Consider the following 21,827-nt stretch of genomic DNA (forward strand, 5'->3'; position numbering starts at 1 on the left):
TAGTAGAAGTGTTACTGACGGTGTTATACCGTGGGGATAAATTGATGTATAACTGTAGAGTGGAGATTACGTAAATACGGCAGAAAATCCCAGCACGGAATTTCATTTGTCCGGCAGGCCGTCTGGCTCGATCCAAATTGCATTTTCCCCTTCACCGCCCTTCTCCCTCCCAGTTCCGACTCTGGAAACCGTCGACGGTCCGCTCGAGAACTTCTCTCAGGCCAACCAGCAATCCCAGCCGCTCCCCCCCGGTCATGTCGTCGTCGCAGACCATGACAGCGCCAGCGGTGGGCCATCATCCTTCAGAGGCTGGTCCGGGCATGTCGTCTCTGTACGACTATTCCCGTTCTCAGCACTCGCCAGAGAACGACCATCTTTCGTCCCCGCCCACGGGCAACAGCGACTCCGCAATCCGCAATCTGCACGATTCTGCCCCCGACCACTCTCCGTCCTCCCCCAATGGCCTACACTCCCTGTCCGGCATGGTGACCGTCAAGTCCGAGTCTGAAGACCAGGCTTCCCATGCCTTTTCTAATGGTCAGGACTCTCAGTCGGATTTCCGCCGTCAATCCGCCGCCAGCGCCCTTTTAGCGCAGCTCCTTGGCGGCCAGCAAACGCAAATGGAGGATTCGAATCAGACGTTAGAGGGTTCCGGGTTAACAGGCGGGCAAGATACTGAACAGCAACATGTATTTGGGGATGCGTCGCATGAAGATTGGGCAACACATCAAATGGACGACGTTCCGCCCCCGGGGGCGGAACCGACCAACGGAGATCAAAGTCAGCACTCGGAGCCCCAACATCAAGAAGACATGGCATTTCACCATTCTGGACTGCCCTTTTCAACTACTGACCAAAATACGAACATTATGGCCAAGTCTGGCGACTCTATCGAAAGCCTGACCGACCCCTTGCTGCTCTCGAAAACGGGCCTCGATCATCCTGTACTCTTTCCTCCGATAGATTTTGGACCAGCTCCGGAGACGCCAATGGAGGGTTTGCAACATCACGATATGTTGAATTCACCCTATTTCCCGCAAAGCGCGGACCTATCAGCTTTGGGATACACCGAGGGAACTTTGCATAATAGGAACGGCTCGGTAGCAGGGTCTGAGCCAAGGATCCAAGCTTTCGCCAAACTCGAATTTGATGATGGGCATTTCTACTGCAACACATATTCTTTTATCCTAGGGCGAGACGTACGAGCGGCGCGAGCGGCCCATCAACGCGAGTTTCAAGCCCGACAAGTGACGAGGCATTCGCGACCGAAAAGTTCGAGTGGCGGGAACGCATCACATACACCCGTGCGAGCAAAGCCTGAAGGGAGTGGGGTTCTCGGAAGTGTTGTCAGTGACCGCGGTGGAATCATGGGCGTTGATCCTGATCTTCCTGGGCATATGCAATCACATATAAGCCGACGCTCATCGGCTTCTTCACATGGCGAGGCCGGCGGTGTTTTACATGCGACCCCTGCTCAGCTTCAGACCACTACCGACTACAATGCCCTTGCTATGGAGTCATTACAAGAGGGGGGCGGAGATGCCAAACCTGTTGACGCTCTTGCCCTCCTTCCTTCGCCAGACTCGTGCCCAACGATCCCGATACACCCTCCTGCCACAACCGATGGTAGTGTTGCTGGTCATCGAGGTATTTCGCGAAAACATGTCAAAATTGCATATAACTTTGACAAGAATCTGTTTGAAATGGAAGTGTTAGGAAGAAACGGCGCTTTTATCGGTGCTGATTGGCTCTCTCCTAGCCAAATTAGACCACTCCATAGCGGTGATTATATTCAAATTGGAGGGGTCCGCATCCGGTTTTTGCTTCCAGATGTGCCGATTGGAGAGACAGGGGCCGATATAGAGGAAGAACAATTTGCTCCAGAATCTCAAGAAAATGCCGAGGCTTCGGGGCTGGCCGAGAATGACGACGATTTTGAAGACAAGGACGGCTCAAAGTCAACAAAAATTGTTTTGAAGTCCAAAGAAACAGACCCCACTCAAGCAGCGCAATCTATCGAAGGCGATGGTCAGCAGCCAGCCCGGCGTCGCGGTCCTGGACGACCTCCCAAAGATGGGATCATGTCAAAACGGGAACGAGCCGAGTTGGCGCGGGAACAGAAATTGGCTGCCAGACGCGAGGCAAACGGAGGTGTTACACCCCCGCCGCAAAGCAAACCGAAGGCAGGAAAGACAACGACTACACCGGGAGGTCCAGTGCCCAAGGAATCTGTGGAAGGCGAATCACCCAGCTCAAAGCCAGAGAAACGGAAGTATACGAAAAGGAAGAAGGACGGGACTACGATGGACATCCCTCTGCCTTCAACAGAGGGCGGGCAATTTCCTCAGGAACAGCAGCCCCAAGAATACATCAAGCCTCCGCCTGTCAAGAAGCGCAAGCCTTCTCGTTCACCTTCTCCCAATTATCCACCAGAGTCTGCGTATACACCTGAAGACCTGGCTAAGCCGCCGTATAACTATGCGGTTCTTATCTTTGATGCTCTCACCGAAGCCACCACGCCAATGACGCTGAAGCAGATCTACCGGGCGTTGAAGCTCAAGTACCCTTACTTCCGCTTCAAGTGTGAGACCGAGGGCTGGACGTCTAGTGTACGGCATAATCTCAACGGCAACAGTCACCTCTTCATGCATGCTGAACGAGATGGCAAAGGATGGTCATGGCAACTACGACCAGGGGCTTCTGTCGAAAAGGAGAAGAAAAGACGCCCGTCACCTCCTCCTCCTCCACCCGCCCAACCTCAGCCTCCTCCGTCTGTGCCTCCTCAATACATGCCACCCATGCCAAACTCATACCAAAACCAACCAAATGGTCAAACTGGTATGGCCAATTCGCACTTCCAATTCTCATCAATGCCGTCAAATCCATACCCTCCGCCGGCAGCAGCGCCCGCGCCCACGCCCGCTCCAGCACCTACTCCCGCCCCTCCGCCTGCTTCTGCCCCTGCCCCTGCCCCTGCTCCTGCTCCTCCTCAACACTCAACTCCGTACCCGCCTCCTGCACAACCTACAGCCTCCTCACCCTTCCCGATACCCAGTCCAATCAGAAACAACCTCCCTGCTGCGTTCGCCCAAACAACACCAACTACGTATACCTCACCTTACGCCTCCGATCCTCCACCCCAGCTTCTCCAGTACCAGCAATCCCAGCAGGCTCAGCCACAGCCGCAACCACAACATCAATCACCGTATCCACCCCCGAGCACCCAGTCACTTCCGCCAAACAATAACCAACCCCAGAAGTACCCTTCAAATTCGGGTCCTCCACCACAACATCAGCATCAACCGCAGCATCAACCGCAGCATCAACCGCAGCCTCACCACCAGTCTCACCACCAGCCCAACCAGCAGCAACCGCAACAACCCTACAACATGGGAGGGCAGAACTCTGGGCCGGTACCTATGGACACGTCTTCCGACGAGGCTTCCTTCAACGAGCGTGCTAACAAAGCCATTGATGACTTTGAGGCGGTGCTGCTGGAAGACTACGAAGACAAAGATTATATCAAGGGTGTTCTAAAGAGTGCACGCGCTCGGGTTTTGGGGAATGCAACTGAGAGTTCATTCCCAGGTGGCGAGCCGCCGGATGAAACGGTCCTTCTCGATGCGCTGAGGAGTATGATCCAGGGGTTGAGGGGAGAGTAGACCATCACATTTTGGCTGCTTTTCCCTCAGTTGTTTATACGCAGATGCGTGACGTTCCGGTTGGGCAATGCTTTGAAACTGGGAATTGAACTACGATTACGACCTTATGTTTACGAATCTACTATTTGGGAGACTTCTTTGAATAATCGGCTGGTGTTGAAAGACCGGGGGATGATGACGAGTTGACTTGGTGTAACAGCTCCCTCACCCGATTTCCTTTTGTTTTACTCTCAACCTTTACATATATTTTCCCCCCGTCACTTATGTTGGCGTTGCCCTTTTTATGATATCCACTTTGTTATGAACCGCCATTCATGTAGTTACGACCGAAAGGAGAGTTACACCATCAGATGAATAATAGATGGGTCTCCGCGGTGACTTTTCGGGAAAAGGATCGGAAAAATGGGTTGGAGTTAATTTGTATAGACAAAATATCGATAAATTTTAGTATTTGATTCTTCATTCCTAGTCTCCGTAGTTCCCTGTCCATATTCTTCACCTTCTGGCGCTACTACTCAATCCTCAATGGTGGTTTTGAGAGTTACCTGGGCTGCATACCTCCAGCTCCTTGAAACGCCCGCCACAATATGACACGCACAGTGCACTGCATGTTATCAGGGAAGACTTCCATTTTGACCACGGCGTTCATGTCGGTAATCAATATAAATGTCACAAGTATGCAGATCGTGCGCTATATATTGAGGGAATGTTAATGATGACGTCTCAAACTCGCCGCTTCATCGCGCGTTGAAATACATATATATGGGTATATATATTTTCCGTCGTAAGCAGGACCTGCATATGCCAGTGCAAGGGGGAGGGGAATAATGGACAACTACAGAGACAGCCAACACGTGATTCCCGGAAAGGCAAGGGGGTTAAGAGAGGAGCTGGAGTTCGCGTGCAATTTTGCGATAATAATAACGCATCTCGGAGGACGAATAGATTGGAGACGCATCCGAGAGGAGGGAGATGCTTTTTCGTCTTCCCCTCACGAGGGGGGTAGGAGACAAGACTACTGTCCAATTGTCCAGGGTGCCCATAGTCTGTCGGGTAACCAGGCTCAAATGCCTAGGGAACACTCGGATGGATGCATGGGAGGGGCTGGGAAGCAAAGCAAAGCAACGCGGCATTTTCAAGCAGGTGGTGTGCATAGCTCTTGTTACTGGTTTGACGGGGCCGTTTGACAGACCGACGACAAGAGGAGTAGATTATGAATCATTATTATTATTCAGGAGCGATATGTTCATTTCAGGGCCGTCGATGTGGTCATTGGATGAGATCATGGGGGTTATGCCTCAGCCTGACTGAGAGTGAGACTGACTGTCACAAGTCGGGACTTCAAGACTCTGCTATACTCCATCCAGCGATATGCATCGGGCAGCGAACTCCCCCTCCTCTTTGTTCTCCATCCCCCACTTCGTCCGCTTCTTCCGGTCGGATCAATTAGGAAAAGCATTGGAAGAATCTGGAATATGATGAATAATGATGCTACCTGTGCAGTCACTAGTTGTGGTGGGAGAAGCAGGCAACTGCGGAGTTACGGAGGACGTAGTACTCTGTACTGAATGGAATTACTGGAATTAAGTCCACGCGAGTGTGATTGGATGCCGCAGCTGCAGCTGTGAGTCAGATGGATGGAGATTCCAGGTTGGAACTTGGACGGCCAGTCTGAGTCTGACCGAGACCCTGGCCGAGGATAGCCATCTTCGTTTTCGACGAGCCAGAAGTTGAGCAACTGTGACATCGTTCGAGTCCTGACAACTCCAGTGTCTGTCTCGGCTGTGCTGTGCTGGAATGAGGCTGTTCGCCACCACCACGGGCCTGCAGTTCAAGTTAAAATGGTGTCATGACTGGTGCGTCGCCTTGAGATCATGCCGGCATAGCCCAGGCACTGATTTGACGATGTTGGCTTGCCACTTCAATTTCAAACTGAAGACTGGGCAGACTCGTGTTCACTGTGAAGACTCAAATTCTTCACAAGATTATTAATGCTCTGACGTATCTTGTCCAAATGCGGAATAGATGGAAGGCTCCCGGCGCACGGCTCTTGTTCACACGGGGTCCCAGTCCGCCCCAGTCCGTCCCACAGTCCCGACTCCCAGCGTCTCCTAACTCACTCCTTCATGCCGGCCTGTTTCTCCACTGTCTGATTGGGTGCATTGGAATTGTCCAGGCAGTGTCAGGACTCAGTGAGACTCGTGTAGGGGGCCGTTACACCTCCTATTTGCCGGCTGCCCGTCTTTCAGAATTCAGACTGCCCAGCTGTTCTATTCTTGTTCTCTTTGGGCGAGTTTCAAGCTCCTGGTTTATAATTATTGCTGGACGGATAGCCTGGGGCATCATTTTTATTATTTTGTTTTATTTTTTATTTTTTATTAGTTGTTGACCATTATTTTTTTTGGTTTTATTTTTATTTTATTTTTGATTAATTTTCCCGCGTCGAGTCTGTACTCTCAGGGGCGATGGAGACAGACCGTGACCGACTCGGGACTCGACTACAGGCGACTAACCCCAGTCGGGGCGACCCCTAACATTAGTCACCCCATTAAGTCAATCCAAGTCACTCTGGGCGACCGCCGGGGACTTCTGTAATTTTTCTGGCGTTTCTGGCGTTCCTCGTGAAGAAGCGATGGAGCCTGTGTGCTGTAACCTGGCCAGTCTGGCCAGCGCCAGCGGTCGTAGTGGGAGTGGGAAGCCCCATCCATTTCCACGGTTGGCTGTGTTCTGGCCGTTGCAAAGAATCTCCCAACAGCCCGTCGATCAGGATTCAGGAATTTTCTACGGTGAGCTCAACTCCTTTTCCTGGGAGCCACGAACCCACGGCCTGGTAACGAGGGCTTCGCTGGATTAATTAACTTGAAATTGATGATGAATTTCGGGATGTGCTGCCTCCTGAGAACCAGCATGTATCAGATTACAGTATTGTTACAACAGGCATTCAGTGGATGCTGAATTCACCCTCAGGGTACAGTGTAGAAACAGTTTCGTAATCCGTTCCCTTTTCTTTCCGGTGGCCGGCGATAAAAATAAAATTTGCTAGCTGCGGATGACACTTGAGTTTTACCAAAGTTACCAATAATACCACACACAGTTTTTTTTTTACCGCCGTGACCACACCAGTTCCCGCTGGTCAGCCTCCACAACACCACCGTTGTTGGTCTCTGCACTCCCGGTGATCTTGACGCTCTCCTTCTCTCCTCTTCCCTTTCTCCCTCTCTCTCTCCTACTCCTCCTCCATCCCCCTCTTCTCTATCCTTTTCACTCTTGTGAAACCCTCTCTCCTACCTTTCGCCTTGTTTGTTCGCTTTGCTCTTGCTCCCCTCGACTTTGTCTTGCAACGAGCTTTTCACTAAGTGTCGTTGTTACTGTGGACTACCGGCCGGCAATTTGACGCGAGACAATCTTGTTTTCCCCGTGAAGGAATCCAACAGTTGCTCGACCTCTCACCACCAAAACCCGCGTCCACAATCCTCTCTGTCCGCCTTGCAATTGTTTTAGCAATTTAGACCTCGCCTCTGGTTCTTGAAAACAAAAGTTCGCTTGTGTCCGCCTTTCTTAGTTCGCCTCCAGAAACTATACCGGCACGCCTCAGAGACCAGACTCACCACAGAGAAGGAACAACCCCGGAAAACGCCAGTTGCGACCGCTCATTTCGCTCTCTTTGTGTTTCCTTTCCGCTTGTGTTCCCAACAAATTGTGTTGTTGATTTGTCGCCTGATGTTTTTCAATTAAGAGACATCTACTGCACATAATACAGAGCCGCGGCTCGTTGAGCAACGCTCTTCCTCCCCCAGATCAGGGTGTGGCGGACGTGTAGACGGTTCGTATCTTGATCCTTTAATTCCCGAAAAAGACTACGTCGGAATTGGCTCGCTGACTTTTGGCTGTTCTTTTCTGCGGTTTAGCATTCACAAACCGTCTACCGCCCCGTCCCTGGACTGGTTTCCTCTTCTCTTCTCTTCGCTATGCCATCTTTCTACAACACTGGCCTCCCGGCCTTTCCTCTTACCCCCCCTCATATCACCGGTGCCGGCAGGATGGAGAACGAACCCCCATTCTACGTCCTTGGTCACTCGGCCGCTTTCCCTCCCCGCTACTCCCAGAACGGTTGTGAATTCATCGAGCAATACTCCCAGCAGTCATCTTGCTACGGCAAGCCCCCGATGAACCACCAACAGCCGCCTATGCATTCGATGCGTACAGGGAGAGACATGACCGCGTTAAGTCAACCTATGTTCGGTCCCATGCATGCCGCCAATGTACTGCCCCCGATCCGCAACAACGTCCAGTTGCCCCCGATGGACCGTGCCGTTCCTCCGCAGTATCGCCGACAAGAGCCGATCGCCCAACCCGAACAGCCCCGAAAAGAAGAGAAGGCTACCGGAGGCGTTGCCGCTTACCTAGACTATGAGATGGAACAGATGGCCGACTTCGTGGCTGAGATGGCCCAGGGAATGTATGAGTTGTACATCACCAGAATCAACTTATCTGATATTGACTTCGCGCGAAGCGTCTACCCAGGATCGTCTGTCCCACCGCAGTTCCGGAAATACGTTCTTCAAATTCTGTCGTCGACTCGTCTCCCGAGCGCTACCATCCTCTTGGGTCTTTACTACCTCTCTTGTCGGATGCGTATGCTTTCTTCCGCTAAGGTTTACAGCACCGGCAGTGGCCAGGTTTACCGAATGCTTACGGTCGCTTTGCTTCTGGGAAGCAAGTTCTTGGATGACAACACCTTCCAGAACAAATCCTGGGCTGAAGTTAGCAACATTCCCGTGAGTGAGTTGAACTCCATGGAGCTCGATTGGCTCTTTGCTTTCGAATGGAAGATCCACGATCGCATCTATGACAAACAGGATGGTTTCAAGTCGTGGCGCTCCCACTGGGAGAAATGGTGTACCAAGTCTTCCCTTAAAACTCAAGAGCCTCGGCACACCCTCGCTCCGATTGACACGAACATCACTCGAAGCAACCGGGTCTCGAAGCCTCTTCTCTCTCCTGAAGGTCCAATTCCTCCGCAGTACCAGCGGAGCACTCAGTACGAAAACTCTTGGCTCAACCCTGCAGCTTCAGAGTATTCGCCGCCTTCTGCTCCTCACAGCGGCCCGACCACACCGGACTACTACTCGGTGGGCCCGTGGGCGTACTCGAACCCCCCACCGCCATACTCGAGCACTTGGGTGCCTCAGCAACAGTATCTGCCGCCGCCGCGATCGCAGCCGCCATCCTACCACCACACTCCATCGTACGGGTTCCCCTACCCGCACGGTGGTTGGGCAACTGGTCATGGCTCATCGTGCGGTTGCCCATATTGCGCTAAGAGCATGGAACACTACATGTGCGCCAACCTAGTCGGCTCGATGCAACCCATCCTTGCGGCTTGATCGCCGCTTGATCAACGTTACGCTGCATACGTCAATTTGCTGTTGTCCCCTTTTTTCTTCTCATGTTCTATTTAGAAGCTGCCTTCATTTCGACTTCTTTTTTATTTTTTCTTTTCTTTCTGATACCGTTCGATGATACCGCATTACCTTTTTTAGTTCCATTTGCGATGACATTCCGGCCCCTTCGGTTTCGGTTACATGTTGAAAAAGTACCCTGGTTATCTGTCTCTTGGTCCGCCCGAACGAAAAATCGAAAATCAGAAAAAAAAGTGTCAAAGCAGCTCTTTGGGACGACTACCAACCAATTCTTCTGTTCTGAGCTCGTTGCATGCATTTACGATCTGACACCTTTTTCCGCTTATATCCCATTTGATACGTTTTCGTTTTTGAAAGATCTCGTCAAGCCAAAAAAAAAGTACCGAGATCCCCCGCGGGCTTCTCTTGGTCTTGGAGTTGAGAAGTCACGATAATCATGATTTTCATTCATCCCTTGTTCTCTGCTAATGCCCCTGTTTCTTTTCCCATCTTCATCTGCGCTTCTTATGTTCGTTCAAATTTTTTTGTTTCATATCTCTGGATTTGGGCATTTCACTGGCAGATGTTACTCATAGATCGATTCACTTCCCTATCATAAACTCCATTCCCCATTTACCCGGCGTTGCTTTCTCTCATTTCTGCGCTTTTGCATTGCCGTATCGCCTCTTTCGGTTGGCTTGATATCCTTTTTCCCCCCCCACTCTCAACCGATCGTGATTACGTTTTAACGCTGCATATGCTCCAAACCTTCCACGTTCAATTTCTTCTGGGATTTGGGCAGATCGGAGACGGAGACCTTTCTTGGTGGTACTATTTTCAATTCATTTCGTATTCTTTTCTTCTCGACGACCCTTGATGCATGTTTGTCTTATTGGTTTATCTCCGACAACCATAAAAAAAGTGATACTCCCCTATTCCCGGCTGTTCTACAATATTCCCCTGTTTCTGTATTTTTCTTCTCGACAGTGATCTTGTTCACCATGTCCTCTTCTTCTTTTCATCTTGCTCTCAATTCCATGCTGAATTGGAATGTAAGTTAACTACTACTTTGACCGAATAAAGATGATGGGGAATTTGACATCATCCTCATTGACCCCGCGGATTCCACTCTCAATATCTTGAACAACGTATAATAAAATATAGAAAAACTATTACCTTTATTTACGTTTCTGTGACTGTGTAGCTCTGGGGCTGACGAGCCTGGTGTCAACCCGAGGCACCCTGCTTCTAGATGTTCCGCCCCAGTGTTGGTATAGTGTTGGTATCATCTACGTCTACTATCTCTATTTATCTAATTTACCTTGCGAAACAAAGTGAGAATATCGAACTGCAGGGTATCCTATGCATCGTATCGTCTAGTCATGGTAGATATAGTAACTATAGTAATCAATCAATAAACGCTCCCCCGAATACTTTGGTCTTCTTTTTGCGCCTCCTCGAGGGTCTTTTCGGTTTCGGTTTCGGTTTCATTCCTGCCTCCTGTTTTGCGGTCGTTCTCGGTCTGGCTCTGAGCCTCCCCCTGGCCCTGGGTTTGGGTTGAGGTTTGTTCGATGGGCTGTTTGTGTTTCTCCGGTGAGCTGTCGGTCTCGTCGGTGTCTGGGATAGTTTGGGGGGACTTCTTAGGCGTTGATGCATTCTGGGGGTTGGTTTGGGTCTGGGTTTGCGGCTGCGTTTGATTTTGGGTATGCCGATGATGCGAGGACCTTGTTCGTCGGAGTTTAGGCGTTTGTCGCCCGCTCCCTTCGTCGTCGCCATCATTGTCGAGGTCGTGGGATGCACGGGGGTTATGCCGCTTGAGGCCTGCGCGGGGGAGTTCATGTTGTTGTTGTTGTTGTTGCTGCTGCTGCTGCTGTTTGTTTTCGGGGTCATGGCTGTGGTGTCTGTGGTGGTGGTGATTGTCGTGTTCGTCTTCTGAGGCCGCGACGCTGTTGGCGCCGCTGAGGGTTCCGCCGCCGTCACGGCCGACGAGGTGGATGAGGTTGTAGTTTAGGTGTGGTGCGTGGAGGAGGTGGTCTTCGCTGCTGTCGCGGTGGGTGAAGTTCGGGCGTTTAGGGAGTAGTTTGGGGGAGAGGGAGAGGCGGTTATGATGGCTATGGTTGTGGTGGTGCTTTGGGAATGGGTGTCGTCTTGGTTGCTCGACGGTGGAGTGGTACTGCGGGTTTGAAGGAAGGGGTTTTAATGGCATTTCGTCGCCTAAGCGGTCGCCAATGGCAGGTTCCGGAGCTGTTATTGTTCGTCCTTCGTTCACGGTGCTGGTGGTTTCCTGGCTGGTGTCCTGTGCTGAGTCGTGGTTGTGATGGTGCTGGTGCTCTTGCTCTTTGCATTGATCGCCGTGTGCTCGAGATGATCGCTGGGAACTTTTTCTGTGTATGCCGTGACTGCATCCATCGGGGCAGCCGCCCCATTTGCGCCGTATTGGAACCGATGTTTCTGATTGTGTTGGCTTTGCTGGCCCAAGACCCTTTGCGGCGCGCTCTCGTTGATGCTCCAGCTCTTTCTCCCTCTTCAATTCCGACCATGTGCGAAGCTGGTTTTGTAAAGCATACTTGCCGCTGTCTTCGTTGAGCTTCATGATTACGAACTCGCAGTGGTTGATGTTGCGGAGATCCTCAAAGTACTCGACGCTCCAGTGGTACCATTTCATAAGGAAAACCCTAGTCATGAGCCCATGTGTAACAAGAACACAAACACTCGCAAAGTCCTTCTCCCCGAAGAGCCGCCACATCGACTCATTGAACCCACTTACTCGATCGTAAGCATCCGCAGCAGATTCACCATTCGGAATTCGATAGAAGAAATGTCCATAATCCGCTCTTTCCAGCCACATGCGTTCCATTTCCGCCGAGCATGGTTGGAAGTTGCCAAAATCTTGTTCGCGCAGGCGAGGCTCCTCATATACCGTGATCGTATGTCTCGGGAAAGGTGATGGAGATGGCGTATCAGCCGTAAGAGACTGAAGGATCCCTTCGGTGGTCTCACGGGTGCGGCGGTATGGAGAAGTGAAGAAATGGATTTTATCGTCTGGTCGTAGGAGTGAACGTAGTCTAGTTCCTGCTTCTTGTGCCTGACGGTAACCCTCGGGCGTGAGCTTTACCCGATGATCGGGGATCGTTTGGTGGATTTCGCGGTTCTTGTTTCCTTCCGACTGGGCATGGCGGATCAAAATGATCATCTATGAGAGGTGAGAATTATGGATATATGTGTGTATATGTCGGGGAGCTTACCCGCGGTTTGCCCATGGTGTATAAGGCGGGGTCGTGATAGGACAGGAAAGAATGCAATACAATGATAATATGTCACCCTATCCCTCAAATAGTTCGTATAAAAGGTTTCAAAAAGAGCGGAGATTCCAGGGGGAAAAAACAAAGAGTTGGCGGGAGATACCAGGAATGAAGAATTGGACGAGGAGGATGGCGAATCTCGGGCCTGGATTGCTTCCCCGGAGGCTGCGGTTGTTGCCGCTTCGGCCACCGTATTGCTCTATCACCATCAATCAACGAGCGTCCTTTTGTCATATCCCATCATAATCAACCATCTCTTCTGCTAACCCAAATAGAGCGGCTTATTTGGATCCTGCCAGAGATAGCAAACATGGCCGACCACTTGTACGAGCTGCTCGCCCCCCATATACCACCAACCGAGAGAAATCTGTCTCAGGATCCGACCACGATTCAGTATCTCAATCGACTGCCTACACTCCCCCTGCAGGCCCTGCAGACTACAGAACCCCAGTCACTCACGCAATCAGCACATTCGACTCTTCTTTCTCTTCAAGCGCTGTCCAACCGTTCTCATAAAACCTTCATCACATCCGCAGACAGTTTATCCAACCTCCATTCATCCATACCCAATTTAACCCGCCAGGCACAGGAGTTGCGCGATGGAATCCCGAAACTCGATGAGGAGGCCGTTCGGTTCTCCTCGAAATACAGCCGCGCAGCAGATAATGCCACGCTCGAACAGCGAAAGAAGGTCATGCGACTCTCACGGAACGTGGACCGTATATCAGACATATTAGAATTGCCCACATTGCTCGCAACAGCAGTGTCCTCGGCTGCTGCCAACTCAGGAAACACAGGAACTTCATTCTCTACGACATATTCGGCGGCACTAGATCTATATGCTCACATTAAGAGGCTGCAGACGCTATACCCCAGTTCTCCCTTGGTGAAGGACGTAGCCTTACAGGCTGAGGATGCGATGAAAGATATGACCTCGAATCTTATTACCGCTCTTCGTGCCCAGAACCTTCGACTTGCGGCAGCCATGCGGACCGTTGGCTGGCTACGAAGAGTGGCTCCTGAACTCGATGCAACGTCTGGTGATGGCGGAGCTAGGAGTGGAGGGGGTTCGCTTGGTGCTTTATTCCTTATCTGTCGCCTAGCGAACCTCGTCTCCACGCTGGAGGCATTAGACCCCCTCCGGGAACTCGCAGACCAGGAAACACAGCGCAGGACGCGAAGCTCAGATCAGAAAACTGGAAGTGGCTCATGGGCCGAAGGTCACCAGACAGAAAAGTATCTGAAACGGTACATCGAAATATTCCGCGAACAAAGCTTCGCTATTGTTTCTTTATATAAAAACATCTTTACGCCCGATCAGTCGGAGACTGATACAACTATTCCCGGCTTACGAGGAATCGATGCGCGAACCAAGACGGCGCAGTCCGCAACGGATCGCAAACCTGATTCTTTCCAAAACCTTCCGCCTCCTCTTGCAACCTTCCCGACCCATCTAGTTCAACTATTAACGGATACTCTGCGCTCGTATCTCCCAAATATTCAAGACAAGACTGCCCGCGAAAGTCTCCTGACTCAGGTGCTCTACTGTGCCGCTAGTCTAGGCCGCCTAGGAGGTGATTTCAGCATGATATTAACCGAACTTGGTGACGATGAGGATGAGGAAACTGAGGAATTGGCCTATGAATGGGAAGAGGTAATGCGAAAACATCGTGCATTGGCTGGGCGCCTTGAGCAGCTCACTGGGGCGAATCCAACGAGCCCTACAGGGTCCTCGAAAGGCACCTTGCAGGCAACATCCCCAGCTGCCTCGTAGACAACTATTCGGAGGGTTTGTCTTGATTCAAACTGGATTCTGTATTCCAAACACTCCCTTGCCGGCAAAGGGTGTTGTCTCCTCGTGCTGTTCACACACCCCCGACAGCCTTTAGAGCTCGACTTCAGCTACCGACATTTACAGGCCCTTGGTTCATTTTAAAGATGACGAATCCATGGGCTGACCTCGGCGACCAGAGTTTCAACGGTACGGCAGATTCACGGGGTTTGGGCCAGGAGATGACTGCAGGTGGGCTTGGAGGCTGAGAGCAAACGAGGCCGTGGTCAGCCCCGTATAAACACTGCCACAGTACATTGACCGATGGAGAGACTCCGCCCGAATAGGTCTACTGATACTTAGTAGCTGGTGTGAGGGCAGGTATTTCCCATGGATGCCTCTCTAACCGTGTAAATATTAATATCTACGCAATAATAATGTACATAACTGAGAGAACAAACCGGGGCTAGCCATATTTGGTAATTCACCCGTACGGTAATTTTGGTAACATTACGGCATCATCCGATAATGAAACGGCTTTCTTCAATTGACGCTGGGACCGTCACCGTCATCTGCAAGTTATCTCTCACAAGCATCAACCTCAGCTCGTCCCCAACCCTTTCTTGTTTATCCTGTCTAATTATGTCATGTTGAATATTTTGGCTGTCTTTGTCTCTGCCCTTCACTCTTCATTCACGTCAGCCAATACGCCTCTCGTGTGACTGCTCCCTTGTTGTATTGTTCCACTGTATCCCCTCTCCATCTCACAAATAATGCGAATCTTCACTCGCAGCCTTTAAAGGGGACGGTATTTATTTACTATACTATATATCATTTCTCTTTTATATAATTGTTATACTCTTGTCCATACCTATTATACGAAGTGTCGACATCCAGTCCCGATGGCGGCCTCCACCCTTTCAACTGGCGGGATGATCGATCCTACCAAACAAGCTGAATATCCCATCATACTGGGAGACCGACTGGCAGGAAAGACCGACAAATCTCACTCACAGTTAATAAATATCCAGTATAATTACAAGACCAAAGCGGCGACTTCTCAGCAGCGGTCTGTTATCACGAAATCCCCACACTCTCGGGATCACTTCAACCTGAAGATTACCGATAAAGCTCCGAACGCGGAGCAGAATGTTCTAACCTACAACTACCAAGGCAGCGTGGACCCAGCACAGAGTATTTCAGAATCAGAGCGCCATAAACTTGCGCTTGTATTCGACGCGACAAGGAAGGCCTTTGTGCTGGAGCCTATTGCTACCCAGCTCAACTTCAATCTTCGTTCAGCCCCGGCCAAAACACAGAAGCAAGTCCTTCAGCAGTACCCCCAGCTCAGAACCTTACAGGAGGATGAGCATACTTCTGGAGATGATCGCGGGTCGGACCAGGCGAGCGGAAACGACGATGGACCGGCCGACGACGACAACCCCTACGATTACCGCCACTTCCTCCCCAAGGAAACGGATAATCTAGATGACGCCAGGTCGGGCTCAGGAAATGCGACGCCGGAACCATATACCAGCACGAGCAAGGTGCCGACTCCGCAAATACCGGCGGACAAACTTGCTCCAAGCCCGCGACCTCGTCCCAAGACCCAGACGAACCCACTCCGTCAGAAGAAGCCGGCAGCAGACACCTCGCGATCGAGTAAACCAGCCCCGGCAAAAGCGCGCGCGAAATCACCCGCCAGAGTGGCCGAAAAAGAGGAGGATAACAATAATAAATATAAGGGGAGAGACGAACATGAAGCGGATGATATTGTTTTCGAATCATCCAAATCCTCGCCTTCGGAGACAGGAACGGCTGCAGTATCGTCGCAAAAGACCGTTCCATCACCTGGGTCCAATATCATAATCGACGGCGATCTCATTATCGATATGGGATCTCCACCTCCCGCTCGCCCGTTCAAAGTCAACCCCGCGCATTTCTCGTCAAATAACACACCGGCGAACGATGAAAATGAAGAAGACGGCTACGAGGACATTGAGGACCTGCGGTTGCCGTCGCCAGTTCCAGCAGCCCAAAGATCGGAGCCCATTCCAGATATCCAAGTCGAGGGTGATAACAACGGGGGCCAAGAGGAGGCGGAAGATGAAGATGATTTGTTGGCTGCAGAGATGGAGGCTGCGTTTGAGGAAGAAGCCAGAAGCCAACAGTCACACGCGCAGATCCCATCGCAACAGTATGCTCCCAGCGATGATGAAAGCGAGGTCAGTGAGGAGGAATGATCTGGCATTTTCTTCACATCTATTCGTTTTCTGTTTTTGTTTCGTCATCCGTTCTAGCGGTTCAAGGGAATTTGTATGACGGCGTTGTCTCGATCTACACATTGGCAAATGATTGGCGTCTGGAACAGAGGAATCCCACAACGATACCACTTTAATCCCCTTAAGAATCTATACAGTGCAATCTATCCGAATGGCATTATCTGAGTCATTCCTCTGTTTTTCTTGAATATTAGTGTAGCTTCAAGTTGTATAAACGTAAATGACGGAGCCCGGAGAAACCCGGTCTCCGGGTCGATGAGCAGCCGTTGCCATTCAGATCTTCAACACATCGGAGAAGCTTAGAGCCCACGAAACACCAACGGAGAAGGCGAATTTGGAAACTAGAGACCGGAAACGCAAGATCAGGGTTCCGATATCGCTTCTCTCTATACACCTCGAGTCTTCGGCACCTGCTTCCAGCCCGCCTCATCTCGCGGAACACAAGGCATTTGCCGCGATTGTCCCGGTTCACGATGCGATGAACAACTGACTGCGGTTGATCCTTTGGACATTAGTGTATGCTCAGTTGATTTTTACCTTCAAAGGGGATTCAGATATAACGGAATTCTGCCGGTACTGCGTTTGATTCACGCACCCTCGAGCTTGATTTCCGCCTCATACTATTCCGAATCCGCGCCTCTAACCTCGGGCTTGAATACTGAAAACAATAACGACTCTCATACATAATCCTCGATGGCTTCCCAACCTCCCGTCAAGCGTCCTCCCCCAGCGCCCTCAAATCCGGTGCTCCTGGCGGTTCAATCACAATGGCTCTTTACGGAGGAAGAACTTTCCCGCTCGCCGTCGCAGCGCGGCGGCATGAGTATGGACACAGAGCTCTTGCACCGGAGCAAAGGGGTTAATTTCATTACTCAAGTTGGGATTATGTTGAAGCTTCCCCAGCCCACCCTTGCGACAGCTGCGGTCTATCTACATCGGTTCTTCATGCGCTATGTCATGTCTGAGAGGCCGGATCGGCCGGGAATTCATGCTTACCCGATCGCGGCGACGTCCTTGTTCTTAGCTACAAAGGTGGAGGAAAATGTCCGGAGGATGAAGGAGCTGGTGGTGGCTTGCTGTCGTGTCGCACAAAAGAACCCCAACCTTGTTGTGGATGAGCAGAACAAAGAATTTTGGAAATGGCGCGATACTATTCTACACCATGAGGACATCCTGCTGGAAGCCCTATGCTTTGATTTGCAGCTCGAACAGCCGTACAGGATATTGTATGAGTTCATCTGTTATTTCGGCGTCAACGATAACAAGCATGTCCGCAATTCGTCATGGGCCTTCCTCAACGACTCAATGTACACGGTTCTCTGTCTCCAATTCCCTGCTCGTGTTATCGCCGCTGCCGCATTTTATGCTGCTATCAGCCACTGTGATATCGCATTCGAAGACGATGAACTTGGTCGACCGTGGTGGGAGCAGATCGATGTTGACTTGGCGGATATTCGTCGCGCGTGCAGCAGGATGGCAAGCCTGTATGAAAGCAATGCACAACACAACAAACACAGCCAGCATTACCCGAGTATCCCATCCTCGTTTAGCGAAGGCAGTGAGAAAACTAGAATTCCGCGTTCCGGCGGATCGCTCGACGCACCTGACCCGCCATCAAGAAAGCGCTCGCGGGAGCCGGAAGATGATTCCCATTATAATAACCATACACCGCAAGGTACTGCGTCTCCGAAACCAGGCGAAACATCTCAGAACGGGCGACAGTCACCAAAACGTCCACGAGTAGAGTCAGATGCAGGGTCATTCGAAGGAACCTCGTCATCCTTCTCCCACGACCGCCTACCTAATGGCCATAACGCCCAGCAACATCACCGTCACCCACATCCACTACCACGTACACCGCAAACAACATTTCCGCCGCGCGGAAACAGTGACTCCCAAAACGTCGACCCCATCCAGCAACGCATTGATGAAATCGTCCAGAAAAACTCCGCCACACCCCCAAAACACTCCTCCAAACGTGTGCCAGATAGCCGGCATCGAGAGCAAGAAGATGAGGACCCCAGTTGGAAACGAAAATCCTCATATTCTTCTACCGCTAAGAATGAACATCTGCCTCCCCCACCTCCTGAGAGTCGCCAACAGCCTCCACCGCCGCCCCCGGAACCAGAGCCGGAAGATGAAGGTGGCGGGAGTGAAGAGGGCGAGTTATGATTCGCCATATCTCAGTTCCAGGCCAGTAACGTGGTATAATCATACCAATTGACTCCAGTCGAGACTAGGAGGATCCAGGAATGTGCGCATACATGACATTAGTTACGACAATTTGGGGGAAATTATAATTTTACCCTGAGAAACGGTGACCGGGTGCGAAAGACGAACTCAAAATACTAGGAAGAGTGCCAGGGCCAGGAAGAAGACGAAGACGAAGGGGAAGGTGACGGCGAGAGTGGGTGGTGCTTGCTGTGCGATTATTGCTACTCTCTTATTTTTATTTATTCTATTATTGTTCAATAGAGGATGGGCGGGGCATAGCATTTTTATGGCATTCATACTTCCAAATCTGCGGTTATGTTGTATATACCTTTTGCTTTACGTTTGTTTCTTTTCTTTTTGCTTTTTTTCCCTCATCGCATCTAGCTAGCCTAACGGAGACTGGATAAATCTGGATAATTTAAAGTTGATTTGCTCTGGCGGACAGAAAAATGGCAGCTCATTCGAATTGGTTCAATATTATGTATGCAAGAATAAGAATGAGTCTACGGCAATTTATGGGAATAAGGACGAGAAGTAAGTAGATGTGTATTCCATGCGAGACAAGTATCTTTATCCAATCCGTCTTGTCTGCTACTATGTCTACCTAGCCTACTCAAAAACTTGACGAACGCACACCGACGAAGAACCAAAAGCCCCACCCAAAAGCCACAACCAAAGACGAAGCATGCCGTGCTCGATAGTCCTGATAGCAGGAGCAGCTTATTATAGTTATAATAAAGGCCCTGTAGTCAATAACCCGCAGTCAGAGGGTTGTTACCACCCTCAGCTGCGTGATCAAGCAGGCTACTCGGCGCAACAAAGCTAAACCCGCCGAAGGGGTTGCTGTCCTCGTGGTCTGCTGACGCACCCATGGCCATACCCGAGCGTCGTTGTCCGCTACTACTACCGTTACGCTGGTGCTGGTTGGTGTAGTGCTCGCTGAAGAAACTAGGGCCTTCGACGGGACTCAGCGGGAGAGCGGTGAAGTCGGCCGAAAAGTTCTCTGCGAGGGCCGGGTCTGTGACAACCGGGACGATTGGAGGAGTCAGGACGCGGCGTTCGAGGGCGCGCCAGTCGATCTTGCGGAAGAATCGGTGGGATTTGATCGTCTGGAGGTCCTTGGGCATGTGGTAGCCTAGGCGCTTGGACGGTTCCTTGCGAAGAAGGCGCGTGAGGAGATCCTTTGCGTCTGGGCCTAGGTAGTAGGGTAGGACAAGTTTCTGCTTGATGATCTTCTCCTGGAGTTTGGCGTGGTTGTTTGCCTTGAAAGGGGGCGAGCCGGTGAGTAGGTCGTACCCTAATGCGCCGAGTGACCACCAGTCACATGCTTTACCGTACGGTTTGCCCTGGACTACTTCGGGTGCCATGTACTCGATTGTGCCGAGGGAGGAGTTGCAGCGGTCATCGTCGTCGAGGGCGATCTTGCTGAGGCCGAAATCGGTCAGGATGAGGTGGCCTTCATGGTCTAGGAGGCAGTTCTCCGGCTTCAGGTCGCGGTAGATCACGCCGACGTTCTGGTGAAGGTGTTCCAAAGCGAGGACCATCTCCGCCATGTAGAAAGCTGCTGCATCTTCGTCGAACATGCGTTCCATCGCGAGGTGAGTAAAGAGCTCTCCTCCTTGGGCGTACTCGAGGACGAGGTAGAGCCTTTCGTGGTCCTGGAAAGCATAGAAAAGCTTGACAACGAAGGGGTGTCGGTTCACACTTTCCAAGATAGTGCGTTCGGTCTTGGTTTGTTCAACAAGCTTCTTGTGGACGGTAATCGAGGCCTTCTTGAACTGTTTCTGTGCGTAGAGCTTTCCTGTGAGAGCATGGCGAACGAGCAACACGGTTCCAAAGGAACCCTTACCCAGGCAGAGCAGAGGCTCAAAGTCGTCCGTCGTCATTTTGCGGCAAAGCTGGCTGCGAACGTCCTGGGTCTGTAGAACATTATGGGATAGCTCTTCCTGCTTCTTTTCCTCAGCGACAGCATCAGCACTGACGTAGTCCTGGTCCAAAGGCACTTCGTAAGTGGTCAAAATTTCAGTCTCGTCGCTGTCGGAATAGACACTAGCATTGCTAGGCGTTGCCGAGCATTGACCATCAACTTTACGGCGGGGGGCGTTTCCTGACAAGTTCATCGAGTCAAGCTGAAGTCGAAGGGCACTGATACCGCCTCCAGAGGCTGGCTGCAGCATAGGGCTAGCACCATTGCTTCCAACTGCGGCCCGCTGCTGGGAGTTAGGCGCGCAAGAGCTTGTAGTTGAAAAATCGGAGTCTTCGTCGCCAGAGCCTCGAGGAGTGAATCCGTGGACGGTAGAAAGAGCCTGGGCTGCCTGGACTTGGGCCTGCTTCTTCTTTTTCTTGCGTCGGTTGCTTTTCGCGGTCAGCGGGTTCGCATCCAACTTCGGCGCAGGGAACGGGTTGGGTTCGTTGATTGCCGGCCCGGGTTTGCGATCCGGGCTGCGAGAGCTCATCCGAAAGCCGGTCTGCGGGGTCGTGGTAGCGTTAAAATCATCCTCCGCTCTCGAGTGGGACATGTCAGCCTGGGGGCTGAACACGTCGCCCACCGAAAGATCGTCTTGGATTGTTGTTGGCGACATATCCGCGTTTCTTTCCCACAACGTCTCAAATTTCGTTCCACTGTCTATCCCGAACACGCAAAGATAAATCTCTCTCACTGATACGTCTTCGAAAAGACGTAATCGTTAACCAAATACCAATCACACCTGCTTACCCATGGGTTTGGAAAAGCATCGACAGGCACTAGTCCCGGTTCCGTATCTAATAACTCTAAAATCTCGATCAGCACCCAGGAAGCTAGGCAGGCGACGTAAGGGGACGTACCTTTCAGGCACAAATGACTAACACTAACTTCCCCCGAATGCAGGACTGTTGTTGGACCTCAATTTCCTCCTAACCGAAAAAGCCCAGAAGAACGGGCAAACCAGCGTTGAATTTACCGTCCGCCCTTCTTCAGGACGGACGACGGGCCGCTACCCAAATCACGTCGTTGACGGACGACGCGAATAGCCGGGAATATGACACGGATGCTGCGGTTGCAGAAGCCAGGGAGCCGGTCAGGGCGAACGATGATGAAGCAGTCAGATCTGGTAATGAAATTGGGGGGTAGCAGCTGGCGGAGCGAGCGAGGTCGAACGAGGATAGCTTGGGCGCAGACAGGCACATAGAGAAACGGGCGAGCGGTATAGTAC

At 51.3% G+C, this 21,827-nt stretch overlaps 8 protein-coding genes across 8 annotated transcripts; 5 read left to right on the plus strand and 3 right to left on the minus strand.

The window, feature by feature from the left end:
• Positions 1-181: 181 nt before the first annotated feature.
• Positions 182-4,118, plus strand: ASPVEDRAFT_39812 (forkhead domain protein). The gene has a single exon (XM_040812011.1). It carries the CDS (start codon positions 255-257, stop codon positions 3,660-3,662), a length of 3,408 nt encoding a protein of 1,135 aa, XP_040666125.1. The 5' UTR covers positions 182-254; the 3' UTR covers positions 3,663-4,118.
• A 3,512-nt stretch (positions 4,119-7,630) lies between these two features.
• Positions 7,631-9,049, plus strand: ASPVEDRAFT_127897 (putative cyclin-like protein (Clg1); the record flags this gene model as incomplete). The annotated part of the gene is made up of 1 exon (XM_040806502.1): positions 7,631-9,049. The coding sequence occupies one exon, from the start codon at positions 7,631-7,633 to the stop codon at positions 9,047-9,049; it is 1,419 nt and encodes a 472-aa protein (XP_040666126.1).
• A 1,426-nt stretch (positions 9,050-10,475) lies between these two features.
• On the minus strand, positions 10,476-12,467 carry ASPVEDRAFT_189264 (acid phosphatase DET1; the record flags this gene model as incomplete). The annotated part of the gene is made up of 2 exons (XM_040809043.1): positions 12,310-12,467; positions 10,476-12,257 (listed from the first exon to the last, which is right to left on the minus strand). The coding sequence occupies exons 1-2, from the start codon at positions 12,322-12,324 to the stop codon at positions 10,476-10,478; spliced, it is 1,797 nt and encodes a 598-aa protein (XP_040666127.1). The 5' UTR covers positions 12,325-12,467.
• A 209-nt stretch (positions 12,468-12,676) lies between these two features.
• On the plus strand, positions 12,677-14,140 carry ASPVEDRAFT_81939 (Dor1-like family protein; the record flags this gene model as incomplete). The annotated part of the gene is made up of 1 exon (XM_040817112.1): positions 12,677-14,140. One exon carries the CDS (start codon positions 12,677-12,679, stop codon positions 14,138-14,140), a length of 1,464 nt encoding a protein of 487 aa, XP_040666128.1.
• Positions 14,141-14,701: 561 nt separating this feature from the next.
• Positions 14,702-16,585, plus strand: ASPVEDRAFT_39817 (uncharacterized protein). Its single transcript, XM_040812012.1, has one exon. The coding sequence runs from the start codon at positions 15,040-15,042 to the stop codon at positions 16,378-16,380; it is 1,341 nt and encodes a 446-aa protein (XP_040666129.1). The 5' UTR covers positions 14,702-15,039; the 3' UTR covers positions 16,381-16,585.
• Positions 16,586-17,112: 527 nt separating this feature from the next.
• ASPVEDRAFT_51565 (putative cyclin) lies at positions 17,113-18,591 on the plus strand (the record flags this gene model as incomplete). The annotated part of the gene is made up of 1 exon (XM_040814494.1): positions 17,113-18,591. The coding sequence occupies one exon, from the start codon at positions 17,113-17,115 to the stop codon at positions 18,589-18,591; it is 1,479 nt and encodes a 492-aa protein (XP_040666130.1).
• On the minus strand, positions 18,569-19,077 carry ASPVEDRAFT_39819 (uncharacterized protein). Its single transcript, XM_040812013.1, has one exon. The coding sequence runs from the start codon at positions 18,913-18,915 to the stop codon at positions 18,760-18,762; it is 156 nt and encodes a 51-aa protein (XP_040666131.1). The 5' UTR covers positions 18,916-19,077; the 3' UTR covers positions 18,569-18,759.
• Positions 19,078-19,127: 50 nt separating this feature from the next.
• Positions 19,128-21,766, minus strand: ASPVEDRAFT_561573 (AGC family serine/threonine-protein kinase). The gene is made up of 3 exons (XM_040815171.1): positions 21,482-21,766; positions 21,350-21,405; positions 19,128-21,259 (listed from the first exon to the last, which is right to left on the minus strand). The coding sequence occupies exons 2-3, from the start codon at positions 21,351-21,353 to the stop codon at positions 19,383-19,385; spliced, it is 1,881 nt and encodes a 626-aa protein (XP_040666132.1). The 5' UTR covers positions 21,354-21,405; positions 21,482-21,766; the 3' UTR covers positions 19,128-19,382.
• Positions 21,767-21,827: the final 61 nt, after the last annotated feature.

Source organism: Aspergillus versicolor (genome assembly GCF_001890125.1).
Source record: "Aspergillus versicolor CBS 583.65 unplaced genomic scaffold ASPVEscaffold_3, whole genome shotgun sequence".
In the NCBI taxonomy this organism is placed as follows: Eukaryota; Fungi; Ascomycota; class Eurotiomycetes; order Eurotiales; family Aspergillaceae; genus Aspergillus; species Aspergillus versicolor.